The sequence below is a fragment of the Egretta garzetta genome, unplaced genomic scaffold (genome assembly GCF_000687185.1).
Source record: "Egretta garzetta isolate BGI_Z169 unplaced genomic scaffold, ASM68718v1 scaffold172, whole genome shotgun sequence".
NCBI lineage: Eukaryota > Metazoa > Chordata > Aves > Pelecaniformes > Ardeidae > Egretta > Egretta garzetta.
Window position 1 is genome coordinate 166,526 of NW_009258951.1, and position 13,326 is coordinate 179,851.

The following is a 13,326-nucleotide window of genomic DNA, read 5'->3' on the forward strand; positions in this document are numbered from 1 at the left end:
ACGAGCTAGAGCCGATTATAAATGACCAGGGGAAAGAGCAGCGGCAGGGGTTGAGAAGCCTGTCCTAGCAAAACTGCCACTGTGTGTCATTAAAGCTGCGTGCGCATGCACGGGGATTGCTGCTCTCGGCAGCCACGGCTTCGGGGAGCTCGCCCGGTGTGCGGCCGATGCCGTGGGCTTGGGGAACACAGGTTTCTCAGCGGGGCTCACACTGGGAACTTAGAAAAGCAGAACGGCGTGCGGTGCTGCTCAGAGGAACCGGTGACTGGGCAATCAGGACAAACTGCCCCGAGGGATTAACGGACAGAAATGAGGCCAAGGAGCAGTCAGGAAACTTTTCCTACCTGGTCAGCTGGAGGGAGAGAAATTTAAGGATATGGGGGCTGTGGAAGAACCAGGGCTGTGGAATGGCCCGTTCTGCTGCTGGCTTGAGTGACGGGAGTTTGTGCCTGTTGCGAGGCATTGCTCTAACAAAGGAAAACGCACAGAACTAACATTTCTTCCCTTCTTTGGACGGTAGGAATGTTTTAATTGAGAAACTTGTTTTAATTACATTAGGTGATATCACAGTCTATTTTACAAGTTCAGGGTAAGAGGATGTGTGGACCAGTTACACAGAAATCCAGTGAAAGGATAAAAACCTACAACATGAGAAAAATGAAAAGGTTAACTCAATCCCCCGAGAATGAGACGCACTGAGAGTTGGGGACTGTATCAGGATCCAGAGAAGTACAAAGGATGAGACTAACAGAATTTACAGCATTGGTTCTGCACGACCATCGTTTCCCGCGTTCAGAGACAGCCTCTGTTCCCCAGTGCATCGCTGAGCAGATGGTCCTGTCTCTGAGGGTTTGGTCTGGTCTTGTCAGAGGAGAAAGCAAAATAACTGATGGGCAAAGGTCACAACCCGCGTTGAGCTGGTCCCCAGGGTCACCGCCTACAGGAGTGTCTTCCACTGGATAGTCGGGGGGGTTCTGCACCGAGAACTGCATGGAGGAAAACTAAAACAGCTCCAAAAAGCCCCATCTCAAACGTAGAAAAGTCTCACTCTGGAAGTGCTTACGAGAAGGTCGTCATCATAGAATTTGGTTTCTATAATAACATTACCGCTGTGGAAGGAAAAGAGAAGGACAAGGTATTAGAAGGGTGCACAAACAGTGGAGAACGACTGCTGCTCTCAGTGCTCTCACAAGCCTGGGCTGACATCTTACCCCGTGCAATGCGAGCTTTGGTTTGGAGCCACGCGCAGTGCACACTGTGTCCCGATCTGGGGGCCACCAGGGCTGAAGGATCTCTCCACTGCATTCCTCCACGGAGCAGTTCCCCCCATCCCTCCCTTGCAGCCCCGTTCTGGGCACAGCACCACGCAGGCTGCAGAGTGCTCACAAACAGCAAACGTCTGCTCACGTCTAGTGCTAAAAATAAACTAGCAGCCCCAGCACCTTCAGGCCCCTCTCTCTCTTGCAGTGAATCGTGAAAACCGATGGGAATTCTTTTTTCATTCCCCACCTCTGTCCTCTAGTGCTGAGCAAGCTGCTTCAACCACCTTAACATGTCATTTCCCTCAAGAAGTGCTTAAATGCAAACGCACATGCATATTTTATACAAACTGCAATGGAAATGTAGATTTGGGTGTGACAAAAGCTCTGATGATTTAAGTTGCTGACTTTGAGATTTTGGTAGATGAAGGTAAGAACTTCGGGGTCACTACAACACCTGGACACCTGAGCAGTGCGATCTGGCCATGTCTAAATAACCTGGCTCTTGACAAACCGAAGCAGCAGGTCCATCTCCATGCTGGCTCTTGGTACCCGTAACACTGGCAAAGCCAACCCTGGCAAGAGCACAAGGTTTTTGCTGTGGCGTGGACAATGCTTGAACTCAAATGTCAGGGAATGTTCTCAGTCTGATATTCAGTCGTGCTGGGAATCCTTTGTGCAGAGTGCCTCGGTTAGCACCAAATACCACATCTCTGTTCTCTCCTGCTACGGAAACATGGAGACAAACATTGGGTCTTTGGGAATATCAGAAAGTGAGGGGCTTTCTGAGTCTTTGCAGCTAAAAAAAGCTGATTTCTTTGGGCCACAAAAAAACTTTGGATTTCTTTGGGCTGGTGATTCTACTGAAAAGCCTCAGGAATAACTTTAGGACACCTCCATGAAGAGGAGAGAGATCTGGGCTGCCCACTACCAGTGGACAGACTCCATGGAAAGAATGGGACACTGGAAAATCCTCAAGGTTACTTGAGAACTGGACTTATGTGACTCCCAGTCCTGGAAATGCCTTGTTTTCCCAAAATGGTCAAAACCAACTTGTCAGATGTCTTTGTTTCTTAACTCCGATTCCCAAATTCTGTGATTCTGTGAAATCTGGCTTCTGCTGTATTGTCTGTAAGCCACCAGCTCTGGGAGCCGAGGATGTATGTAGCACCTACGAGGTTCTGAGCAGATTATGCCAGGGAGCACTATTTGAACAGTGATGCTGTCTTCCGAGTCCGCTCTCTCTTTGAAACATGCTGTGAATAGAAATCAGTGACGGTAGTTCCCATCCCGGTGCCATCTCTATGCGACTGGCTTTCCTCCAGACAGGGAACGAGAGGGAAAACGCTGGGGAGGAAGGTCTTCCAGAGGACATAGTGACCTTGTGGTGAGACTGGCTGCTCCCTGTCTGCCTCTTGTTGGCAGGAGGATTCCCATACCCTTCTGTCTCTGCTGGCAGCGTGCTCTCATGTGTTTGCCAGCACCCATCCAGCACTGCAGGGAGGGTGGCTTTTTGTCAGTGATGACAGTTTCCCAGGGGCCTCCCTCAAGGAACCTTTTCCATCATCTCACGAAAGCTTGGGCCGTGCTGTCCACACTCAGAGCTGTGCCCAGCACGTGTTACTCTGACACAAGTCCTAGGGATCACTGACCTACTCAGAAGTCAACGTGCAAACAGCGGCCAGGACTAGACGTTTCTGAGGCAAGTGTGTGAATCCCAGTACAGGTGACTGTAAAATGACTGTTTCCTATCTGTTAAGGGTATTTTATCCCCAGATACAATTCCATATGACCAAATGCATAATCCAATGTAAAAGGCAGAAAGCTTGGCAAAATGGTACAGTGATGAAACAAACGCTAGAGCAGATCCTACGGGTGATACATTGCATGAAAGACAACCACCTTGGACAAGAGTCAGTGATCAATAGCTGGATTTGAAAATGGCCCAAACATCTCTTTTTTTTTTTTTTCTTTCTCCTGGATGTATGGGGTATTAAGCTGCAAAGCATTTTTAAATCCTTTCACGGTTCACTTTTCAAAAAAATTAAGCAACTCTAATAAAGGATCAGTTCCACTTTCTCCAAACTTTTATTGCTATATTAATGCAAATTGGACCTATGGGAAAGAAGGTAATGAGGTTGGCTTAGCCCCTTTTATCTCTCAACACCTAACAGTAGTGAGGGTGATTCAGAGTTGCTAGCAGCTCTGTCTCTTCATTCCCACGGTGGCCCCCAAGGAAATGCCACACACTGCTTTTTCTTTGCCTGCTCTCAGATTCTGTAAGCCCAAGGCACTCACGTTAAAACGTTAGCTGGCATCATCTGTGATTCAGGTGCTGCCTCTATCAAGGACTGCCAAGTGTTTGTTGAGTTAGGAATCACAAAACCGAATTCAAAGAACCATTCTGCAAAGTAAAAAGAAGATCCAGAGGCATTTGAAAGAAGATAAAATCCATAAATGGTCCTTTTGCTTTTCACCTGACAGGCTGGGGAACTCCCTAAACTGTCCTGCTGGGCTGCCAACATTTTACATTTAAATTACTTTGTACAGCTTAAACTGCACTGAACCCTGCCCTCCTCTTAAAGGTGATACTCCCTTTCTAGAATAGCTGATGGCAACGATAAAGTCATACCACTTCCTTAGCGTTCGGTGGAAATTTCATCACACCTCATTTGGAACAGGGAAACCACACTCCCCCTCTTGCAGACATCCCCTGGATCCAGTTGAGACTAAGTGTACAACTGGTTGCCCAAAAGACAAGGAGCTCAATGTTTTATCTTCCCCTCCTCCACCCCAGATTAAGAGTAATACTGCAGTGAGGGAGATCAGATGTGCAGCTACGGAGTCACACGGACACTACTCAGTGGCAGTGCTGTAACGAAAGTAAACCAGAGGCTCCTTTAGTCTGGCCTCCAGTGTGGTGGTGGCCAGCACCAGGTGCTTCTGAGGAAGATGCACGAATCCCCATAGTGGGTGACTCTAAAATAACCTGTTTCCTTGCCTCAGGCAGCCTGCGGTGGATTTATGCCCTGAAGCATGATTACCCAGCTTTTTTGCTTACATAACGAAGTGTTAATACACTTATGAAATGCTATCCCTAATACTGTGGCCCATTAGTCCTGACAAGATGAGTGCTTCAGTGCTACTCTGAAAAAATAAAATCACCACGTTCAACCCATTTTAGTTTCCCTAATCCCTGCGCACTGGGGGTCACTCGCTGTGCTGCAGCAGGGCTGCACACGGAGCAGATGCATACCTTCTAGACACTGCCCTTTGAAGTAAACTTTCTGTTCCAGTCGGAATTTTTCCATTTGTTCTGCTGAGGAAAAGTTTAACTCCCGAGACACTGCTTTGCATTTCAGGATTTTTTTAGGAACTCGAGCTGTGAAACAGATAAAGAAGCATTATTTGGACACAATAAAACAAACCCAGCTGCTTCAGGTGCTATTATAACATACTTTGAAATGATGATTAGTGCTAGTGCAAGATCATAGTAGCAGGAGAAATGCAAACACAAAGGACTTTGTTTCTACATTTGCAGGAGTGAATCCAAGATGCCAACAGGTTAAGTACCTTGCCCAGAGCCAGGAATGAAACTTGTGACAGAACTGGGGATACAACACTGATCTCTCAGACTCCTGGTTCTCAGCTGTTTATTACTAAAACCCACAATTCTTCAAGTCGAAATATGAGATGCAACGTAAATCTTTACTTTAGGCAGTGTGTTGAAGATCACAAGCAGCTGAAGGGCTGCTTAGTACACCAAGCGTGTTAGCCCTTCTCACTTCTCCTTCCCTCTCAGACTGTGCATCCCCAGCAAACCACAAACGGCTACTTCTCAGCCCAGCAGCACCGTTTCAGCCATCTCACATAGCTCTGGGAAGTCGTCCTGTAAAAGTACGCAAAACCTCTATTCCCCAAACATTGAAACCCACACAGGCAGTAAAGTCAGTACCAAACTGGAGAGTTTAAGAGAGAGAATAATTTGGCAATCCAAGGTATGTGGGCTCTTGCAATGGGTGAGACACCAACAGCAAGTGAAAAACTGTCCCTGGTAGATATTTCATCCAGCTTTTTTTAGAGGTGGAGGAGTAAGAGGAGGGACAGTTTGAGAACGTTGATTAATATGCTGAAAGGTCCTATCAGGAGAATACAGGGGGGAGTCAATATACTAAAAATCTCCCAAGCCTGTCATACTTCAGTGGTGTGATTGCACATAATCCTTCCTGCATATTAGAAAATGTTTCATGTAAATTTATTAGAAATAAAGAGGGGAGGGAACACAGCTGGCATGTGCTTTATGAGCCAAACTGTTCCTAAATGGAAAATGTATCAAAACATCCATGAGCAGACAGCAGGCTGCTGTTTAATAAAAGGAAGAGTCCCCCAAACCCCAGGCAAATCCATCTAATGTAGAACAGTTTAATGGAGTAAGACCGTGATACGAAACCAATCTAGAGAGCTGGAGGGTAGGGAATGTAAACTACCATCCTATCCCATGGAGGAGTACACAGCCCACGGTTTGTTTAAAAAACCAAAAAGGTAAAAAAAGAAAGTTAAAAGTGTAAGGGAAGAGTTTTAAATGTAAAAGCTCTCTAATTATTTTTAGTCTCTTTCTTTTTCGGCATAGAAATCTGCATGGCTCCATCCTTTACTGCCCTCACAAGTACAGACTACAGCCTGTTGTGAATAAACATCCCTTTGCAGTTAAGTATAAAACGACTTCTGCAATTTAGTAATTACATTTCTTTCATCCCCAAGACAGACTGCCGAGAATGCTTGCTTTAATATTGTCAAACTACAAAATAAAAGGCTACTTTCAATAGAAGTGGGACTGTGTACCCTTTAAACCCCTGATCTAAGAGATTTTAATTGATATGTATACCATCAAGCAGAAAATTTTAATTGAAATTATTTATTTTAAACTCATTTTGCTTTTGTACCTCTTTATTTCTGTTTAAAAGACAGAAGAGAAAGGAGTTTGATTCTCATCAGTTAGTACCATTTTAAAACATGCCGAAATGCAGGTAAGCATAGACTTTATCTTAAATTTAGTACTGCTTTTTGTGTACCTGAGGATATACTATACCTGCACATTTATTTAAGCACTTGTATAGCTAACAAACATGTAGTCAGACACTTAATTCAGATTAGATTAGAAAGTGATGAATGACAATTTTCTTATTTACTGAGCAAGTAATTTTGAGTCCAACTGCGTTTAGTTAGAAACTGAAATTCAGTTAAAATATCTGTATCATTATGTTTTCATATAGTTTAATAAAACTACCTTAAATATTTGGGACGTTTAAGAAAGCAAGCTATCTTAGGCAAACTTATTTTATATTTCAAACTACATCTTTTCTTAGATAATGAAAGGATTATTTTTATTTCCTGAGTGAAAGCTGGCTGTGGTGACTGGGAACAACACTGGGGATTCTACAAGTGCTAGGCCTCCGCAGCTTCCTCCAAGATTTGCTTGTATATTGGAAGAAACCAAACTTTATGGATTTGTGTCTCCCAGATTGCCTCCCAGTTTTGAATGCACTGTCACTGAATTGGGCTGACTGGGTACATGGAAAAGCTCCTGCTGTCAAAAGCTGGTTTAGATGGTTAATTCCAGTTTCAGCTGCTCAGGCAGTGATTTTCACTACTTTCAGCGGTTTAATGTTAAGACTTTGGCAGCAATCCAATACCACATTAATATTCTTTTTATTTAATCTAAGTGGTAATAGTAAGTTTAGGTAGTAATATAGTATTATGGTTTGAAACTTAAAGAGTTCCTTTTTTTAAAGAGGCCTGTACTTAAATCAAATAGAAGTCCCACTTAAAGGAAATATATCTTATTCACTCTGCTATGTATTTGATTCTTTGTTTGCTGTGTCTAGACTGTGATTTGCCCTGAATGGCCACAGAACACATACACACAAGCCCTATATAATGACTTGGAGACACACATGGCCTTCATTTTAAAACAATTATTCTGACTGTTTGCCCTCGTTGTTTCTGCTGCAGGACTGTACCACAACTGCATTTCCCCACACCTTCTTTTAATTCATAGTCATATTATCCTCCTTTGTTGGCCACCTCTCCCCTTTTTTAGCCTATCTATCTATCAACAATAATCTATCCATCTCAGACTTCTTTTCTTGCTAAGCCATATAAGAATGGCTTTTTTCCTCTCTTCTCCTAAGGAAGACCATCCTCCTATCCATAATCTTTTCAATGGCTTCTCCTAATAGCTCTTCTCTGCACCTGTCCCAGTTTGCAGCCATCCATTTTCTAGATAGATGACTGAACTGTGCACCAGATAAGGTCTTAACAATTCCTTGTACAATGGGCATTAATCTCATGCCAGAGTATGCTTTAATTAATTCCCCAAGCTCCTCTGATGGAGGTGAGGGTTCCTGTTTTGTATGTGAGGGAAGTCTGAGACACAGTAAGGTGATACGATTTGCCAAAGTGAGAAAGATGGCAGGAGGGAAATGGGGCAACACAAGAAAGCCTCAGGAGGCGCAGCTCCAGCTGTCCTCTCTGCCCCAAAGCACACCTTTCTGTAGTTTGTGTTGAACTGAGGCAGTGCAACAGTCTGTGGAGACAGGGTGAAGAGGATTCAAAGACTAGCTGTGCATCCAAGGAGAAGCTTTTGCAGAGCAAAATCTAGGAAGATTGGGAATACTTTTGGCTGATTTTCTTCCGCTTTCTAAAGCCTGATTCATTGTTTCCCCTAGGTCTCCTGTTAGCTGCTGTGGGCATGCCAAATATTACAGTTATATCAAGAAGGCAAAGCATCACTAACCTGCAATTTAAGAAATTTATTATTGAACTGATGAATTACCACATTTCTTTTTAAAGTTGTATTTCAACTGCTTTCCTACAGGTGTATTTAAAAGTGCTGGAATGCTTTTTAGGGTAGGTATCTTGTATGGTAAGCTTGAGTAATTATCTGTTAAGGCCTATCGGCAGAACTCTTTGCTGTTACCACTGGTTTGAGAATGGGAGTGCAGGTTAGCAAGGCTGAAGGAGACAAAGCTTGGAAAATGCTCTTAGTACTTGCTTTCCTCTAGCTCTGACCTGCAACCTCTATTCCTGGCATCAGGCCCCTCTTAAGCTGAGAGAACCTACTATTGGTCCTGATAATGAACTCTCATCATAAAGCAGATTAATGTTGACTGGGGACCAAATGAGGAGAAGGCAACTCATTTCTCTTGCACTTTAAGCTGGCTTTGAAACCAGGTATATTGGTGGAAGACTACTGGACTCACAGTGTTTTGCCACAGATCTTCTGTACGCTCTCTGGGCAGAAAAGGATCTTTATACGCTGCTTGCCTCCTTCAGACGCAACAGATTTTCCAATTTATGGAAGAGGTAAGTCCTAGTAGTGCCAGGCAGAACTCGGTCCTTGATGTTTAACCAAAAATATGTCAATGTCACCAGCAAAATTAAATGATCAAGTTCACTCCACTTACTGGAGATCAGCTATGGTACTCACATAATAGAAAAGCCTTCAAAATTAATTCAGTGAGGTAAGACTCTTCACAGAGCCAAAGCAAAGCTCTTGGCAAGGGACATTACCTATCACAGTGCTTTGTTGCAAATGGAGAAAAAAGAGTAAGGGACAGTGAAGTCCTCTGCTAATCAGCGAAGACAGAAGTGGAAGGGCAACAGGTCTTCCTAGCAATGGTAGAGGGACGGAAGAGCAGAGCAAATGTGCCATGTATGCCATTTTAAAGCAGAGGTCAAATTTAGTGCAGGAGAATATTAGGAGAGTTGTGGCAAGACAAGGTAATAACTGTGTATGCTTCTTCCCCACTGGTTCTCAATTTGACCTCTACCTTGACTAAACCCTGATGTTATACTGAGAAAAGTCAATACATTTTTACACTTTTCATTTTGGAATCAACACTTGACCTAGCAAAGGTTGGCCACTCACTCCTTACCCAGCTGCGCTCCCTGCTTAGCGTTGTTTAACTTGTCCCCTCTGCCAGCCACTGATCCACTCCCACCCTTCTCCATGCGTCCCCAGGTTATTGTGGTGGAAGCCTCTGAAGGTGCGAAGTCACAGCCAGGACATCTGTCCTTCAAAGCAGGGGTACGCTCGCAACTCTGGTGACCCCGACATACAGCACCACCCAGCCCCAAAATGCACAGTAAAGCCACACAGTACCTTCGTGCTCCACTCCAGGTACAGAGAGATCTTCTGTTCCTTGCCAGAGGATTTTCCCTGTTTCTGCATCCCGAAGGTTCATCCAATTTCTGATTGGGAAGCAATTAAGGAAAACAAGCTATCTACCTCCCTAAATGCTGTGCCTACTGCTCTTTGCTAAGCTCTGAAATAGGCTACTCCAGCTGAGTTTCAATCATGTTTTCTGATTCTCAGGAGGCCAAGGAAAAAAGATGCTTTTTCCTAAAAAAAAAATTAACAAACCAACCCTTTAACTGAATGAATGCAAGAGTTGTATAGTCACAGATTTAGTTTTCACTTTAGACTGACACTTGTTAACCTCATTTATAATTTCCCATTGCTTCTAAAAGATAAAGGCAATGTCACTGTGCTGCAGAGAAGCAAGAACATTACTAACAATAGCAGATAATTCTACACAAACAATTGCTGTTTTCAGCGGTTGAAAAATGCTAGAGAAAGAAGTGCTTCCTATAAAACACTAGAAAAACACCCTATCAAGTTGCTTTCCTAGTTTACAAAATATTAATATCAAGGGTTGTTCTGTTGCTGTTGACCTGGTAACTGCCACTCATGGGAATTCTTCAGGTGCTGAGCACTAAGCAAAGAGAGATCCTCTCTTTTCTCTCAGCAAGTGAGGCTGTGCTAGCTTTCAAGAAGCCCAGATCAGTGAATTAGTCATTAAAGTTATAGGCGAGTTTGAAATACTCACATTTTCAAGGGACAATTAATAACGATCTTAAGTGCACCTTTGAAAAATCTCTCTCATAACGTAACTAACTCGGACATTGAAACATCAGAGCAAGGAGCCTGCACACCTGCCCGATGCCATTTTGAACAGGGATATAGCTGTCAGCGAGCCCAAGGCCCCACAGCAGCCTCCTGCGCCACAGCTCACCAGAGTGGCTCCAAGGAGTCACCGTCACGAATGTCAGCAGCCTAAATAGAGCAGGATTTGTGAGGTAAGGCCACACAAACCAACAGCTTTCCAGGTGTTTCCTTTTGCTGGTTTATGGCAGTGCATCCTTCATACTCAGTACTTCCTAGACAAGATACTGGAAACTATCTGGGAGAAGGGGAGAAGCCAACTTGCTGAAGGAACCGACTGGGGAGGGACAATATGGACCTTGACGCAGGTATAAATAGGAGCTGCCAGAGAGATGCATATTGAACTCATCCTCTAACATACACAGTTTCCAGGCAGACTCACACAAACTCATCACATGGATCAAATGTTTCCAGAGCTCCAAGGAAGAAACAGATGCTTTAGCGAATTTTGCATTACAGGGTAACATTTGTTTTAAAATTACATGTGTGGAGGAGGGAAGGGAAGGTGGCTTCAGTGCAGATGTGAGGAGCCTTTCCCTTCCTGAAGGCTGGCCAGACTTTCCATGTCCCACTGAAAGGGCAAGGGGGAGGAGAAAGCAGAGAATGTATGCACAGGGTCTGTTTTCACAGGCATGGCCTTACAGCTTCCAAAACTTAGCAACAACTTGGAGCACAGGAAGAGGGAGTGTAGGGCAGCCTGCTCATGTCCTTCTAGACTTGTACAACATGTATTATCCACCACTTCTTCTGGGATTAAGGCAGGAGGGAAAGGGGGAGAAGTTGGAAAGCATCATCCCTGGAGGGCCCCATATGCCACCTCCATATCCTGGCAGAAAGCTGGAAAGTGTAGATTTGTGCCCAGCTACCAAACCAAGGGAGACGGGGGCTGTAGGCAGGCAAGTCAGAGAGAGAAAATGAGCAGCAGCATGGCAAGAAGAACCTGCAGCAGGGCTGGGCACTTCATGTGGTGCTGGCTGGAAAACTCAAAGTCCCCAGCCAACGCAATCTGCAGGATGGAAGCGCCCCAACCATAATTTAAAATGTCCAAAAAAATCCACCATTTTTAGACACATCTTCCCACAGACAAACATATAAACTAGCCAGGGTGAAGCTATTTGCATAGAAAGCAGCGTGCCATCTACCAAATGCCACGCACGAGGGAAAAATAACAAATGAGACAACCTGAGCATCTCACTCACAAATTCATTTATCTTCAGAACACCTTGCGATGCAAGCACTCTTGACTATCAGCAGTACAGCAGTTCAGTAAATTGGGCACTTGATTATCAAAAACCTGTATTACCTTTAAAAAATGGTCCCCTTCAGAAGTATTTACTTGCTATTTGTTCACTATCAATATCAGTGGCAATTATGAGCTCACAGGTCCAGCCATAGGCTGTGTCGTGCCAAACTGAACAGCAGACAAGGACCTCTGAACTGGGATGAAACACTAACTAGAACAGCAAACCCAGTGTTGCACAGGAACTGACCCAGCTGCCCAAGTGCTGTACCAGTACTCTAACTAATAGACCATGTTCCTTTTTCCTTGCCATGCCTTGCCTTACCTTCCTGTCGCTCTTCCCTCATCAATTCTTGGAGTAATCTGAAATCACATTTGCCATTTTCAAAAGTATTACATTAGAAGTGCCCTTCAAAGAGTATACGTAGCTTCATAGCTTAATTATTATCCTTTCTTGAAATACATAATTATAGAGTGATAGTGACCTACTATTTCTGGTGAGAGAAAACACTACTGTAGACTACTGACCTCTGTCGCCTCTCCCTGTACAGATTTATCTCTCAATCCAGTCCAAGAGAGATGATACAAGTTACATTGCCATGCTGAACAATGCTAGATGTGTTAACATTTGGGGCATTAGACTTCTATAAAGTGCTATCAGACTTTATTCTGTATTGATGCTCTACTGTAAAAGTAAATCCATGCAGGACAGTCTGTCCCATGCTTTGTATTCTGTCAAATTAAAGACGAAGAATAAATAAAAAGCTCAAGATTATATCCCTGCTGATGAGAGTGTGCAGGTCAGCAATTCATGCCACAGTTCCTAGAAAATATCTTGTATTTAAACAATCTGGACATTGCTAACCTGTGTAAATTCCATATCAAATGAATAAAGGTTTAGTGTCAGTGTAGCCCAAGGCTTTCTGGACTAGACAGATGTATGTGCAGGTTCAGGACATGTTTTTCCAACTTCTGCAAATAAAAAAATGAAATCAACCTGCTATTCAGAGTGTATACACAGAGTTAAAATATCTGGATCCAGACATATTTTAAGGGATCAGAATAGTCCAGCCAGTTCATAAGTTTTTTCCCAGTAACTAAGCATTATTAAAAGGGAAGAACAAATCATCAAATCTTAAAAGTGCACACACACAATCTTCTTCTATTGGAAAAAACACTTCATGCTCAAGAGATTCATTCCTTTAAAAAAATAAATGTTTAAAAAGAAACAGGCATCTGAAAAAAATTTCCTAAGTCAAAATCAAGATCATTTATAAAACTTAACTGTAATGGAATTAAAAAAAAAAAAAAAGGCAAACCCCATCACAAGTGATTTTTTTGGCAAGGGAATACCTGACAAAGCAGCAGCTGTACTGCTTGCCTAGTTAGCAGCTTATCACACTATTTCTGTCATCTTAGATAGAAAGGTTGGTATTAGGACATACCCCAGAGTGAAGAAAATGGAGATCTTGAACCAAACCCACACACACTGTTATCTTCTAATGTGTTTAATTGGTTTAAGATTCTTCCATCCCAGCATGAGAGATATTGTTACTAAAAATAAAGAGTGCTCCATCTTCCAAGCAGCAGTGGAGACCTGCAGGCAGGATGAAGAGGGCATTTTAAGTATTATTGAAAAGGAGAAAGTAAATTAATATAGGTTTAACACAATTACTCTTTTTGAAGAGGCTCATGTCAAGCCACCTGGCAGAGGTAGCTAAGGAGAGCAAGTAAAGCGTGAGGCAGTTGCAGCTTTGTGAAGTTAATACATATGAATTAAAAAGGAAGAACAATAGTATATTCCTAATTCAGCTTCTCAT

General features: G+C 43.3%; 1 protein-coding gene across 1 annotated transcript in view; it reads right to left on the minus strand.

Annotated features, from left to right (window-relative positions):
* Window positions 1-513: 513 nt before the first annotated feature.
* Window positions 514-13,326, minus strand: part of PDE6D (phosphodiesterase 6D) — a 38,582-nt gene continuing 25,769 nt past the window's right edge. Inside the window, exons 2-5 of the mRNA XM_009634371.2 lie at window positions 9,424-9,512; window positions 4,516-4,641; window positions 3,558-3,663; window positions 514-1,109 (exon numbers count right to left, since the gene is read on the minus strand). Of these exons, the coding sequence (XP_009632666.1) occupies window positions 1,028-1,109; window positions 3,558-3,663; window positions 4,516-4,641; window positions 9,424-9,505 (396 nt within the window). The 5' untranslated portion in view covers window positions 9,506-9,512 and the 3' untranslated portion in view covers window positions 514-1,027. The remainder of the gene's footprint in view (window positions 1,110-3,557; window positions 3,664-4,515; window positions 4,642-9,423; window positions 9,513-13,326) is intronic.